We start from the raw sequence: 14,474 nt of genomic DNA on the forward strand, positions 1-14,474 counted from the left end.
ACTAGATAGGCTACCGTTAATTATTGACAATTCTGACTAACTTGGCAAACACATTTAGCTGGCCAAATATATACTAAATGGGCGAATGTTGGAATGTGACAGCCTTACATAAGACATGAGGTGGATCACAGGAGATTTCATTCATTGAGTTCTTGGGGGTAGTTTTGGATGCATACGTCTGTTGTTCCAACCTGCACATTGCAATAAGGTCAACACCTAAGAAAATGTGTGATTTCAAAAAGAAGGGGTTCCATTTATTCAAATAACAGTCAACTATCTTTTTTGTCTTCATTTGACAATGTGAGCGACCAAACAAAAAGCCATTGAAAACCACAGAAACAGACAATAGCCTACTTTATACACAAAGTACCAGTTGTGTGTTCATTGCAAAATAAGTATGAACCAGAAAATAGAGAAATACCCAGTTAAACTAAACTGTGATTATTTCCCCAGAATTTTTCAAACCAAGAACCCTTGCATCTACTTAAGGTGAGGTTCCAGAAGAATGTTTCTCTGTGGCCATCGAAATAACACAGGTCATAATAATGACAAATAACTGTACAGGGAAAACACCTTGATTTGTTCCTAATTACTGAACAATATCTAAACAAAATTACTCAGAACCCCAAATTCAGAAGAGAACACCAGAATACAATTAACAAATGTACAATATATCACCATAAAAATATCACCACAAAATTACATTTTCCCTTTTTTTTCTGGATTGGAACAGCTTTGAACACCAATCCATTGTTCTGGTTTGTTTTCCCCTAATCTTCCTTCAAAAGACAGTGCCTTGAGCTTAGAAAAGTGCAGGAGTGGCAGATGGTTCCCTTCAAACTATTGTGGCTTTGTAAATGTCTGTGTTGGAGTCCTTTCCCTCCGCTGGGTCACGGCCGTTGCAGGGTATTTGAGCATTCCTCATCTTGCTCTGACACTGCCGGAGTTCGGCTGCATACCCCTGGAAGCTTAAGCTGAGCTCAGTGTCTTCTCCCCGAGATGTGCTGAGCACCCCCTCCTCTAGACGCACTCCCTCCACATCCATCACCTCCTGGCCAGTGAGGCAGACAGGGGTCCCGGGCGGCGAGGCTTTTATTTGGGAGCAGCTATCAACAGTGCTAGCCTCTGTTCTTCTCTCTGTGCACATGGGAAGATAAAAAGAAAAAAGAAAAACAAAGAGGAGGTTTAGCGTGATTTTTGCTACTTTTGGGGTTCCAGGAGTTTTGTTTCAGCCTTTGCGAGAATAGATTTCAAGTACGAGTATCCCTCAGTTAAATAGGCAGACTGGTTAAAGTGGATTTCACAACAAGCGAAGGTAAATCAGTTTACCAATGGTTCCTAACGAAGCTGCAATCCTTCTTTCATGTCCTATGGGGGGGGGGGGGGGGGGGGGGGGTTGAAACCCCTGCATGAGAGACCATGTCTACCGCTCTTCCCAGACAGAATCCTATTCTTGGCCAGGGGAGATAGTGTTTATAAGCTTCAGGCAGTCCTACTTGTCAATCAATAGGTGTCCTACCTCAGGGTCTAACTTTCTCAGTACAAGAGTAGGGAGACCACATACAACAACTTAAGACTAGTTATATTGTATGACCTATCATACAGATTGGTAAAATAATGGTTTATTCATTCAAATAAGTTCTGTGTTGCAGCTTTAAAATATTCCATTTAAATGTTGTTAAGTGATTGATCAGTGAACTAGCAAATCTGTTTCTTGGATCCCTTTGAACAGGTGGATGCCAATCATGCATCACTGTGCAAATGATGAAGTGATGAAACAAGTGGGAAACTTGTTAGCTGTCACAAGGCCTCTGGTCAGCTGGGCATGCCATTTGGGCAGGCCTCCCAGCATTTCACACATGACTTGAAATAACACATATTTTGATCATTATGTTCCGTTTTGGAGAGTAGATACTGTAGGCCTACAAACTGCTAAAAAATGAATGAAGTAACGTTTTTTGACCACAGGAAAGAAATTATTTGGCCCTTCAGTGTCACTCTGGTTTCTACTGAGAAAACGTCACCGTCATACCATCTACTCATTCAACTAGAACACAGAATAACGTGACCTTATTTTTCAGGGCAGGGCATGACATGGCATCAGAGGTTTCTTTCTATAACAGAGGAAACAGTACCAAGTCAGCTTCTTATTGTGAGGTCAGCCGCTCAACTTCCATGAAATCAGCATCATGAAATATAAGTTTCTCGGGACGTATGTTTATAATGATGAAGCGGGGAAATCCCAATAAGAATTGCATTTATGAGTCAGTTGAGTTCATTGACTCATCAGTCTTCCGTTCCTGTGGGTTTGCGTGAGAGAAGAGCTGGAAACCGCTGTTCCCAGATGCTGGCATCAAAGTTAAGATGAACCATAAACTTGGTACTTCTCTGCTGAACCCCATGGCCTCTTCCATTCTAAACACAGAGGCCAGAGTGACTCAAACACTGCACACAGACCCCTGGACTCTGCTGGCTATGATTCACAGCTGTTGAGGACTGCTGTAAACAGATGCTGAAGCCTGAGTTAAACTTTGTCGTATACACTGAAAATAGATGGTCTACTCTACAAGCTCACAACGCGTCAAGGATGCCAGGCGCTGTGAGCTTGTAGATCTGTCATTTTCGGCATGTAACACTGTCGTACGAAGGAGCATATATTAGGCATCCCCCACAGCTGACCTTATACAGAGACAAAATGATGACCGTAAATAGTTATCACCATCCACTCCGCAGTAGGTGTGTCTAATTTGGGGGAAAACAAGGACCATGTAAAAAGCTTATCAGAAATTATTATAACTATACCAAATGTACAGTGCTAATGGTGAGATGATGCATTTTACAACAGAAGGCTTTCAAAATGAATAGCTTAATTTTAGTTAGCTACCTGGTCTGCTCAGTGCTGTAAAAATGGTATCCTGACACTCCTGTTTAACATGGCCATGGAAGCACAGAGCAATGCTCCTCGAGCCAAAATGGAACATGGTCGCTGCCAACTATCTATGTCAAGGACCTGCCCGACTGCCAGATGGATGATGAGGTTGGCCCAGGGTCAGCCCACCTTCAGCTTTCAGCTGTCATGTGTACAGAAGTTGAGGAGACCAGTCAAAATGGGCTGAGGGGAAAATGAACCACTTCAAGTGAGCCACTCCACCCTCAGGTGGATCCTGACCAAGCTGTCTGCAAAACAACATTGAGTGCATTTGTGCCAGCTCACTCACAGGGCAGGTATTCTGTTTATTTACTCTGACCATGAACTTGAAGTCACTTCTGTTACGTGTGCTGTGGACAAAAAAAACCCCAAAGAAAACCTTTCTTTTCTGGCTGGGATAGACTGCTAACGTCGTCATTGCTGTAACATCATATAACCAAAGACAAAGTGATAGATATACAATAAAACCTAATATCAAACAAAGCTTGCCAATGTGAAGACATGCTTTATTGTGACTCATCCCAATTATCCCATGTCATAAAGGATTCATTTGATCAGCACTGCAAGGGGAATAGATTTAGATTTAGGCTGTGTCATATCACCCCCTAGTGGACGTCTATATGTGTGCCAATTTTGAAAATGGTCTTAAGTCATTTAAAGTAAATATGATTTGAACATGCACTGTACATCATTATACATCATTAACATTATAGGTTTTGTAGCAATTGCAGAAACATTGGGCCTCAAATGGCAAATGTTCAAGCATGTTCTAATCATGTATAGTATACTTTACATTTTCATTTTTTTTACATTTTCAAAAGAATAGCCAATTTAACACTGCCCACTCTTCCTTGGTGCCTGCCAACCTGTTACCATCAAGACATTAATGAATGAATATCAGGCTTAGCTGTTCCTTGGTACTGCTATGCTTCAGCATTATCACTAATATTAATGTTAGGGACAGGTCGATTTTTAAAGAAGGGTACCCTTGGAGAAAATGTATGTGCCCTAATCTAAAATGCCATGACCCTTCCTTTGACTAAAAAAAATAATCAATGACCCTCCCCAAGTGATTAAAAAAAACAATATATTGTCCCACGATATAGCCTATCGTGGAATTAAAATGTGACAATAGGTATTGTCATGATGTCAAACTGTATTGTAATATTTTTTAACTTATTTTTTTTTAATGAAAAAAATAAAATAAAACATATTTTGCCGGTGAAAGTTATAGGAGTTCTTACTGGTGTATGATATGAAATGTAAAGCTTATCATAATCACAGTAATTATTAATCATGTCTTCCATCATATTCAAGGTATTTTGGAGAGAAATGAAACAGACTCTGTCACTTTCTGTTTAAAGCACTGCAGAGGGGAGGTGTTGTGTGTCAGCTGATGTTGGTTGACGCTCATTAATGTGACATGCATCAAAGCAATTATGCCTCTGCACTCTCAAATAGGCCTACATCTAATCTAAGATTGTTTACATGGTATTATACTGTATCTGGTATTATAGATTTTTTGGAGCTGTTGGAAATAACTAGGCTGCACTTGGTTGGTAAAGTCCAGATGCCAAAAATATGAGGTTTGTGGAATTTATAGTTATGCAGTGTTATATTATATCTGTCCTCTGAAACAATGGGTTTATAGTTAGTGAGAACTTAACTTCTCCCTTAAGCTTGCACAAATGTATTTATTTGTGTGTACAAAGCACTTTGTAATTGGCCAAAGTTGATGATACATGAGAAAATAACATTAATAATGTATCATATCGATATCATATGCCCAACATCATGTATGTATCGTGAAATTAGTGTATCTTGACACCCCTAACCCTCCCCATCAAATACAACAACATGACATTTAAAACTGATATGTCTGATGTTTTGCTTTCCACATTGATTACAACATTACTGTAGTCAGTCTTGCTAAATGCACAGTGTAGTGTCTGTAGTGGTAGCAGAATGGATAGTGTTCTCAACTTACATGTGGGAAACCCATTGAATCCTGGTCAGATTGAAGAAAGTTGAGTATTTGGTAGTCAGTTGTTTACAACTTTTGTCACTCTGCCCTTTTAATTATTAACTACAGTGACTACACTGTTGCCTACATCATGGGTTTTCAACTGGTGGTCCTTGGACCACTGGTGGTCCGTGAAGGTATTGCATGTGGTCCCTGACCATGCATTTAGTAATGTAGGAAAGTGAAGATTTGTATTATATTTTATTTTATCGACCACTAGTTGAGAAAAAAGTATATGATGTATGATGACGCATCAATGTTGTCAGTTACTTGGAAGTCGGATGTCAAGAACTTCCACAGAAATTTCAAGGGACCTGGTTGTCATCATTAGTAGGAAATATGCCCATTTCAAGGGACCTGGTTGAGTCATCATTAGTAGGAAATATGCCCATATCAATCGCATGTGCTTGCTCATACATATGTTGCAATAAATCAGTTAACATGAGTTTAATATGGAAGGTTAAGAGAACAGAATAAGGGCAACCATGGGAAAGGAATGGATCAGTGGTTATCAATCTTTTCTGAGCTCTGGACCACTAGCATATCTCAGTTAAATAATGACTGTTAAGGGCTTGATTTAATTCACCTCGCATTAACAAATTAAATCAAGGCCTTAACAGTCATTATCTAATTTCAAGCTTTTCCCCCCACCCCACGCCCATATCCCCCCTCCCAACACAACAGTGGTCCCCGGGTTGATTCTCAGTCAGGGTGGTGGTCCCTGGTTCACAATCAGTTGAAAACCCATGGCCTACATGTAACAAATTAGGCTATCAATTATGGCCTGATGATTCTGGTTTTATCAGTATCATGACACCTTCCACTATTTGAGCTTAATACTCTTCTTTATGGTTTAATTCCTTAGCAGTAATAAGAACCAAATACTGAGTTGAACTCAGAATATTCTGTAATATCTTTTGAATTGACTGGTGTTACCAGCAGAGGGCGACATTGTAACAAGTATGAGTGTGAGCCTTCTGTAAATAGACTAGATTGAGAGAATGATCAGAAATAACATAGTGCCTTAATAACTGCCTGTATGAACTGAATAGCTACGATTAATTAGTCATACAACAAAGTATAGCCCTTAGATTGACCCCTTTCAACAGTTATATCATGAGCATTGAGCACAGGAAAACTGTCAACTATACATATTGTTGATGCACATTACTGTTGATTCTAATCTCTGTACATATTTATACTATATGCACATAATACTGGTGATAGATGGTAGCCTACATTTACCTATAATGCCTGTATGTATACTTATATTTATATCTAACTACATAACATACCTATGGCTATAACTACATGCCTATGTGTACATATTGATACGTTTTAGTGTTGAAACTCAGTACATAACTAGAATATGGCCATTTTACTGGTGATACACTGGTGGCTAAATCTATAGACCAATTATTTGTTTACTAACACTTAGACTGGACGCACAGGTGATTGTTTCACGCAATCAATTTCCAACCTGTTGTTTCGGGGTGCGCTGGTTTCAGCACACCCCAACCCCCTCTTGTGTGTTGGCTAGTGAGGCGCGTCCTAGCGAGAGCTGATAGAATGGGTTTCATTGCGCGCATACTGGTTGCACGCATACTGGTTCTCATCAGTGTGACGTCGTCTGTTAAGGGGTCTATATGCCGTTTGTATTGGTGATGATAGGATGCACACGATAACTATATGCCTCTATTTCTACCTACTGGTAGAGGGCCGGGTCGGATGTTAAGTCATCTTTATACTGTCTTTTATATTATATTGTTACCTTTTTGTAACCAGTGTTAGTATTTATTTTAACTTATTTTTTCTCTACCCTTACCTGCATCTTTGCTTCATCATTACTGCGGTGCTGCTATGACAACTGAACTTCCTTCGGAATCAATAAAGGTCTATCTATCTGTCTGTGAGGTCTGTTGATGTGTTGCATCACCTGCAGATGATGCACACAGTCAAAGCCAAAGAATCATAGGTGCTGTCGCCTGTGTCTATTTTGGAGCCAATGAAGAACAAAGAGTGAAACAAATACAATATAAAACAACGGCGACAGTTTCAACCTGTCGCTCAGTCAAATTGTGGATAAGGTTACCATGGTTTCCGGGATTGAGAAGAAAAGAATCGGGCTGATGCGCTTAGCAACCAGGCTAGAGATGATGCAGGGACGCTGTGACATTGTGCTACTCACATATTATCTTGTGTACATGCATCACCATGCATGTTGTCTGTCTATTGACCAAGCTATCCAAGTTAAAAGGTCCAATTCAGAAAAGTCTTTCCAGCCTAAGCTGAGTGTTTTGTAGTGTGTAGTACGGTACCTCTCTGCACAGCTACCGAACTAGATTTGTGGTCAAGCGTGTGGGATAATACACTGAGCGGTCTCAATTAGGGCTGGGAGATATGGACAAAATTAAATGTCACATTAGTATTTAGCAAAATACCCCGATATCCAGCCATCCAGCCACCCTAATAGAGGAAGGCGTACTTTGTTTATCCCGTTCGCCTCCTACCATGGGAAATCCAATAAACTACATTTCATGTTTGCAACTTTCATATTTACCGTACACTTTGTATTTGTATGAAACTACATTATTGCACATGACCATCATTTTTTTTTTCAAACAGGTCCAAACATCAAATAGTCAATCCACTTGTAGATCGACTATTTTCTGTAGTCTGGTTAACACTTATGCCATATCACAATATCACATGATATCGATATAATATTGATATGTTGCCCAGCCAAAGTCTTAATTCTTCTTTATTTGTGTCTCTCGAGTGTTCAAAGAAGGGCCAAGCTCAACAGGGCATCGTTTCAAGTGGAGGTTCAAAGCATGTCATTATCTTATTTTAATTGGGTATTTGAACACCAGTGAGACAGGAGATTAAAGTGTTTAGCCTGTGACAAAATCATTTCAATCAAACTTACCGAAAACTGTTTTAAATATTCACACACCACTATAGAATGATGGGTTCCCAGATTGCTGTACACACAGTGGAGGACTGAAAACTGACCAAGCAGGGAAGGGAAATGGAAAATAAGATCCTTCTGCTGTGTATGATAAAGATCTTGTGCTGCAGAATGTAATGAATACACAGACACACAGACCACACCACACACACACACACACACACACACACACACACACACACACACACACACACACACACACACACACACACACACACACACACACACACACACACACACACACACACACAAGTCTAACACAAGACAGACCAGATACAATGCTGAACAATGCCACAATGAGTTGTGAAGAAGAGCTGCACACAACAGTGACGGATACATGTCACAGTAAACGTGCACAATAAAAACTATTCACCAAGCAGGTCCATGCATGGCACAGGCACATGACTAGCAGGGCTGTATACAAACACACTGGTCACAAACAGTGTGAAAAACATAAACACATACACACACAGAGCGAAAAGTGACACCATGAAATGACTGAAGCACACACAATACCAAAGACCCCCGACACAAAAGCTGGCAGTTGAGTGCAGAGAGAGAGAGAACTGAGTGATTAGGTAAGAGTTGCATGCAGAGGCGGAGGAGCAGGGTGGGGGGTTGAAATCACAACGTGTAAAAAGACAGACAAGCGTGGTTTCCAATGTTGACATTTATTACATCTAAGGAAACACAGGTACAGCATTTATTGGCAATGATTATCTACAACAGGCATCTAGAGAGGGAGTGAATCACTGAGATACAAGAATGATTGGACAGTTCAACAATGTCGCCGCTTCCGAGGAGCACTTCTCCAATGTCATTTCCTCTGCCACTGTTCGTCATGCCACAGTGGGAGATGACACCTTTTAATTACTAGTGGAGAAAACATTACTTTTTGCCGTTGCAGCAGACATTGTTGAATTGCATTTGATTAAAAAAAGGTGGGATGGAGAAGAGTAAAGACAAGGAGTTGATTTGTGAAGAGGGTTTGAGAACAAATCACAAATGTTGCTTCCCCAAATAACAATTTCATGGGTCCCAGTATGGTGCTCTGCTGTGCTGTGCAATAATAACTAGGCAATTATATTATACATAATGAACTCGGTGAAAATTCTTGCTAATGGCAAGTGACTCATTTAAATTCTGTAGCAGGCTACATAAACCTAACATCCACCGACTACACTACTGCCAAATGGTAATCGCATAATGCATAATGCATATATTGTTAACAACAGATCTGCCGATCAATGACAATTATCATTCACTCAAAAATATAAAACAATGTCACTCCTATCTGGACCAGTTTATTCCCAACTGGAATACACTGGTCCCAATCATATAGAAAATAAATGTGGTGCTGAGTGAAAATTCTGTCAAAAAAAAGTCTGTAAGCATTTCAGTATATACACAATGTACAATTAGTCTCAATTCAATTGAAATCGACCAATCACATGCTTTGCTATGTACGCTAAACACTATTCAAAAGGAGTGTCATTGATTGGTGGACAATGGGAGACTCAGTTTCAGTTTGCAATTAAAGTGCATGAAGTCAGTGTAGTATTAGAAGCTACTGTATCATTGAGGGCAAGGTCACGGCAAAAGTTTCTCTCACACATCTGTACATCTCACACATCTGTACATGATGAGTACACACACACACACACACACACACACACACACACACACACACACACACACACACACACACACACACACACACACACACACACACACACACACACACACACACACACACACACACACACACACACACAGTACGTGCATGTCACATTGTAGAAATACCTGAGCTTGACTCTCCCTCTCCACTTGCATCTTTAGATTTGGAGCAGGGTGGTGGGGGTGTAAAATTGGCCTCTGGCAGGCTGCTCTCGAGGTTCGGCAGGGGGGCTGGAGAGAGGGGCAGCAGGGTGCTGTTGGGACTGGCGATGTCACCCTCCCCCACCAGGGTCAGGTCGCCGTGAACGTCCTCCTCCACAGTTCGGAGGACCCCTCGTGTCTCTATGGGGCGGGTGATGGGGGAGAGGTGGGCGCCAAAAGACGGGTGGCGCGGAGGAGGGGGTAGGAGGGCCCGTCTGGCACCGGCAGAGCCCAGGGAGGAGTCCAGGCTCTCTGATCGCAGGCTGGAGCTCAGGGGAGGGCGTGGGTAGGTGCCGTTTTCCCGGCCTGCGCCCTGGCCTCGTTTCAGGGGGTCAGGGGTGGAGCACGCCAGGTCGGCGGAGACGGAGGAGGTGGGAGGGGCCAGACGCAGGAAGTCAGGGAGCACCAGGTCTTCTTTGCACAGCAACCCACGCTGGTCGTTGGCCCGGCTGCTCTGCGCCCGGCTCAACAGCTCAAAGAATTCTGAGGGGGAAGGAAAACAAAAAAAAGACATGGTTACTTTACAGATGCTTCCCCCCCCCAACAGGTGACTGGATGGAACAGGAGGATTAGTAGAATTTGGCATGCAGCTTAGCAGCATCACACTTCACAGGGAAAACAACCCTCTTTAAGAGACACCGTGGAGATAAACGTTAGTCCTGAGGCTAAGCAAAGCTGAGAGGAATCACCACAGCTTTATGAAAAAAAAGAGAGGATGAAGAAAGTGTGGGGGTGGTGGGGGGGGTTTTACCTTCGGCTTCATCTATATTAATCTTTTTCTGCTTTCTCTTTTCCCCTGGAAACGTTGTGTCTGGTCCGCTTGCTCTGAGAGAAAAGTCCTTTCCTGACGACCTCTCATCTCCCTGCAGATGCAATGACAATGCACTCCATTAGGGGGGGGGATGGGAGGGAGCGAGGAGGCACCGAAGGGAGTATCGGCAGGTGCCAGTAGCACTGTGATGAGGCGATGCGCATGCTGCTCAGGTTCAGCATTTACAGAGGCCATCATATAAAGATGTTCTCGCTCCATCTGTTGTCTTGGCAACCAAGTGACCTCACTGACCTTATTACTAGCAGCATGTAGACCCACTATGATCTTACAATAAGCATAGCCTTATAGCGCGTGATGGCTAACACACCAAGAGTGAGGCAAGGACAGCCAGTGTTAAAGCAAAGAATGCCAACAACAGAAAACACCAATTAAAAGTTTTGCACTGCGTGAAGTATTCTTTTTCTTAGTGGAGGCCATAGTGAGCGACAGAACATGTTAACCACTTGAACCCTAGCGTCCCTATTCTGGGTATGTCACAATAGGAGAACATTCTGCAAAAATAGCAGATATGCGTTATGAGTAGGGCTGGGCATAATATTAACATTATATCAATATTGTGATATGAGACTGGGATTTTGCATATCGTAATATCGAGATATGGCAAAAGTGTTGTCTTTTCCTGGTTTTAATCACTTATCACAAACACTTATTTCATAGTTTAAAAATTTGTCAAAACCTTTGAAGAATAACTGAAATAGCAGATCTACAAGTTCACAATGTGTTGCATCGCAACGCATTGTGAGCTTGTAGATATTATGGCTATTCTTGAAAATCTTAAAGAAAATAGATATTATCATCACAATATCGAGGTATTAGGTCAAAAATATTGTGATATAAAATTTTGTCCATATTTTCCAGCCCTAGCAGTGAGCTTCTAGATTGGACATTTTCAGCAAAGAGATTTGGTGTAGAGGGAAAAAAGGAGGGGGCCAAGGATAGACCCCTGGGGGACTCCAGTCAATGAAGTATACATAACAAGGTTTAAGTGGTTAACAGAAGCATAGCATAGCAATGGAAAAAGCACAAAACTGCTTATTTGGGCATTCTGTGAGTAGAGTACGAGAAGAGAGAGGCTGTCTTCACTTACCGTTGCAGAAAGACTCCTGGTTGGTGGGTGGCCTTTTAAGGACGAAGACTTGGACTTGACGTCTACATGACACGAGAGAAAGAGACAGAGAGGGTCAGGGGGCGAGACGACGCTTGAAGTTCATCTGAGCCATCCATCGCATGTCCTCCCTGTGGGAGCACTGCGAGCACTGTGGCTGGTTCATTGTGTTAACATGTTTTCTAGATGCTCTAGATGCTCCCAAGATTGTCAGTTCAAATCTGAACACGGTTGTCCTACTCTTGACTCCAAAGCATGTTTCGGGGTGGACTGAGTGGGTAGAGAGGCCGTCTGGTAATCAGAAGGTCACCGGTTCGCCTCCCGGTCCACTGTGTGAAAGTGTCCCTGAGCAAGACAACTTAACAAACAGCTCCCGCCAGAGCACTGAATCCATGGATTGAGTGCTCTCTATACACAAAGTGTACAAGTTGAATAGAGTCCTCTCTCTGCTCTGGGGGTCCCCCACTGCCGAAAATGCCGTCATCAACGTAAGGTTTTTAAGGTGTGGCGCTTAAGGGGAAAGCTGTCTAGAAGACCTTTTGTCTGTCTCTGTCTGTCTGTGGATTTTATCTCTGCGGTTAATCTCACAAAGTACTGCAGGCGCCAAATTTATAGTGCACGCTGCCAGTATGCCATGGAAGTCAACCCATGAATATTTTTCTATTGTTGTCAACATTTTTCCCATTTTGTGAATTCATAATCTCACATCCACTGAACCAAGAATCAATATGGAGCAGTGGATCAGCCGAATGGTAGATCTGAGATAATGAATTCTCAAAATGTAAAAAATTCAGGGATTGTCTTCTATGACCTACTGTGCACAATACATTTAGTGCTGATCCGTGTAGTGGTTTGTGAGATTAGCTGTGGACAGACATAATCCGTGGACAGACATGGACGACAAGGACAGACGGATGTACACAAACATTTGTGGACATACACACACACAAGGGGGACATAAAGACGAATGCTGTTCTAGAGAGCTTACCTCTCGGGCGACTTGTCGTAAAAACCTTGTCAGACCACCCTACGTAGTTGATGTATAAACTAATCTTATGACAACTCTCTAAACTAAAGGGTTGTAATGTCTTGCTGTCAATCATGTTATATGGTTATATGTGAATATGGCGTGCGGTGGGGATGGGGGGACAGAACTTTGCCTAGCCACTTGAACACCAGTGTCCCTATTCTGGGGTGAACATTCTGCAAAAATAGCTGATCCAAAAGAAAGGAGAGGGCCTAGAATAGAGCCCTGGGGGACTCCGGTCAACTAAAGTATATAGGGTTTAAGTGGTTAGGGCCCTGGGAAGGCTAGTACAGACACTGTATGGATTTATCAACAATGGAAGTGGAACAAAAGAAGTGGATGTTGATTACTGAAGTCCAGATCATTTCCTGGAAATGAAATGTTCTAAGAAGCAGGCCAACACCGGAACAAAGTGGATTTCTCCCATTTTCAGGATGTGCAAGTACTTCACTGTGTCAGTAAGCTAGAGGAGAGTCACGTCAGCTGCAGGCAACACTGTCATGCTTTTGTGGTGTCCTTGAGGGGGTTTCATGGGGTCCCCAGCTAAATGAGTTAATATAGCATCAAAGTTGTAACCCTTACATACATCAGCTTCTAAACATTTTAACAACACAAATCTTGTATGGGGTTCCCAGGCACATAATATCTTCAGATGGGGGTCCGCGGCCAATATAATGTGTGTGTCCTTGAGATTAAAAGGTTTGAGAACCACTGTCAGGTGAGCTTACCTTTCCCTGAGGTTGGGTCTGCTCGGTCCAACACAACACGCAAGCCGTCCAGACTAGATATGGGGGCACCAAGGTCCAAAGGCTCAGTTTCTCCACTCTAAAACAATACATTTGGAATGTTAGCATCTTAGTGTGTGCTGAGATTGATTCTACATTTTGAGTATATGGATGCCATTTTATGGATGCGCACCGCTTTAGAATACTGCGTAATTCAAGAGGCTTTTCCTGATTCATGATATGGCTTCAAGCTTTGATCCTACTGTATAATACAGCCATAATGCCTGCAAACCCACAGGACCAAAATAAACTGTCTGGATTTAGGGGAGGAGGGAAGCAGCATGTTTGAAGTGTGTCGTCATCCTTAATTATAGCCCCGGCACTCTCACGTCTTCAGAGACTTGGTTTGAGTCATAGAGAGTTAACCACCAAGTGGAGCTGGAAAGGGATGCGGTCGTTTCCCTCCCCTGCCCAGGACACTCCACCCTGTGGCACTGTCATACAGTACACAAGCTAGTCCATGAACACACACAGGAGCTTCAAACCCATTATGATACCACAGCGACCCGTGACTACTTACTATTTTGGCCACCAGATCAGCGAGGTGGAGGCCATATTTGGCCACCACAGGACGCAAGACCTCCGTGACTGGTTTGGTGGGTTTGGCTTTCAGGCCCACCGAGCGGTTAATCGGTACCAGGTCCAATCTAAAGACAGAGGGAAAAGACTAAATGAATGTGGAGAAGAGTATACGTATGTACACGGATATGGAAAATCATAGGAATCAAATAGATCACAAAGAGAACAAGAGCGATCACAAAGAATGTTTGTAATACAAACCTAAACAAGGTGCGCTTCTCCAGTCTGAGCTCTCGAGTACTGAGGGTCATGCAGTCTTGATCCAAAACCAAAGGCTATGAGAAAATTAAACAAAAAAAACAAAGGTTGGTGTTTAGAACAGAAAATATATATTACAACGTCAAA

General features: G+C 42.3%; 1 protein-coding gene across 2 annotated transcripts in view; it reads right to left on the reverse strand.

Moving 5' to 3' along the window:
* Positions 1 to 229: 229 nt before the first annotated feature.
* Positions 230 to 14,474, reverse strand: part of LOC311034645 (regulator of G-protein signaling 12-like) — a 48,129-nt gene continuing 33,884 nt past the window's right edge. Inside the window, exons 12-18 of one of the 2 annotated variants that reach the window (XM_084042572.1) lie at positions 14,331 to 14,404; positions 14,071 to 14,197; positions 13,494 to 13,590; positions 11,721 to 11,782; positions 10,553 to 10,664; positions 9,727 to 10,284; positions 230 to 1,137 (exon numbers count right to left, since the gene is read on the reverse strand). In XM_084042572.1, the coding sequence (XP_083898698.1) occupies positions 836 to 1,137; positions 9,727 to 10,284; positions 10,553 to 10,664; positions 11,721 to 11,782; positions 13,494 to 13,590; positions 14,071 to 14,197; positions 14,331 to 14,404 (1,332 nt within the window). In that variant the 3' untranslated portion in view covers positions 230 to 835. Of the gene's footprint in view, positions 1,138 to 9,726; positions 10,285 to 10,552; positions 10,665 to 11,720; positions 11,783 to 13,493; positions 13,591 to 14,070; positions 14,198 to 14,330; positions 14,405 to 14,474 lie in introns of those variants that run through there. The other variant, XM_084042573.1, reaches the window with a different exon arrangement.

Source organism: Gymnoscopelus microlampas (assembly GCF_963454915.1).
Source record: "Gymnoscopelus microlampas genome assembly, chromosome: 19".
Taxonomy (NCBI): Eukaryota; Metazoa; Chordata; class Actinopteri; order Myctophiformes; family Myctophidae; genus Gymnoscopelus; species Gymnoscopelus microlampas.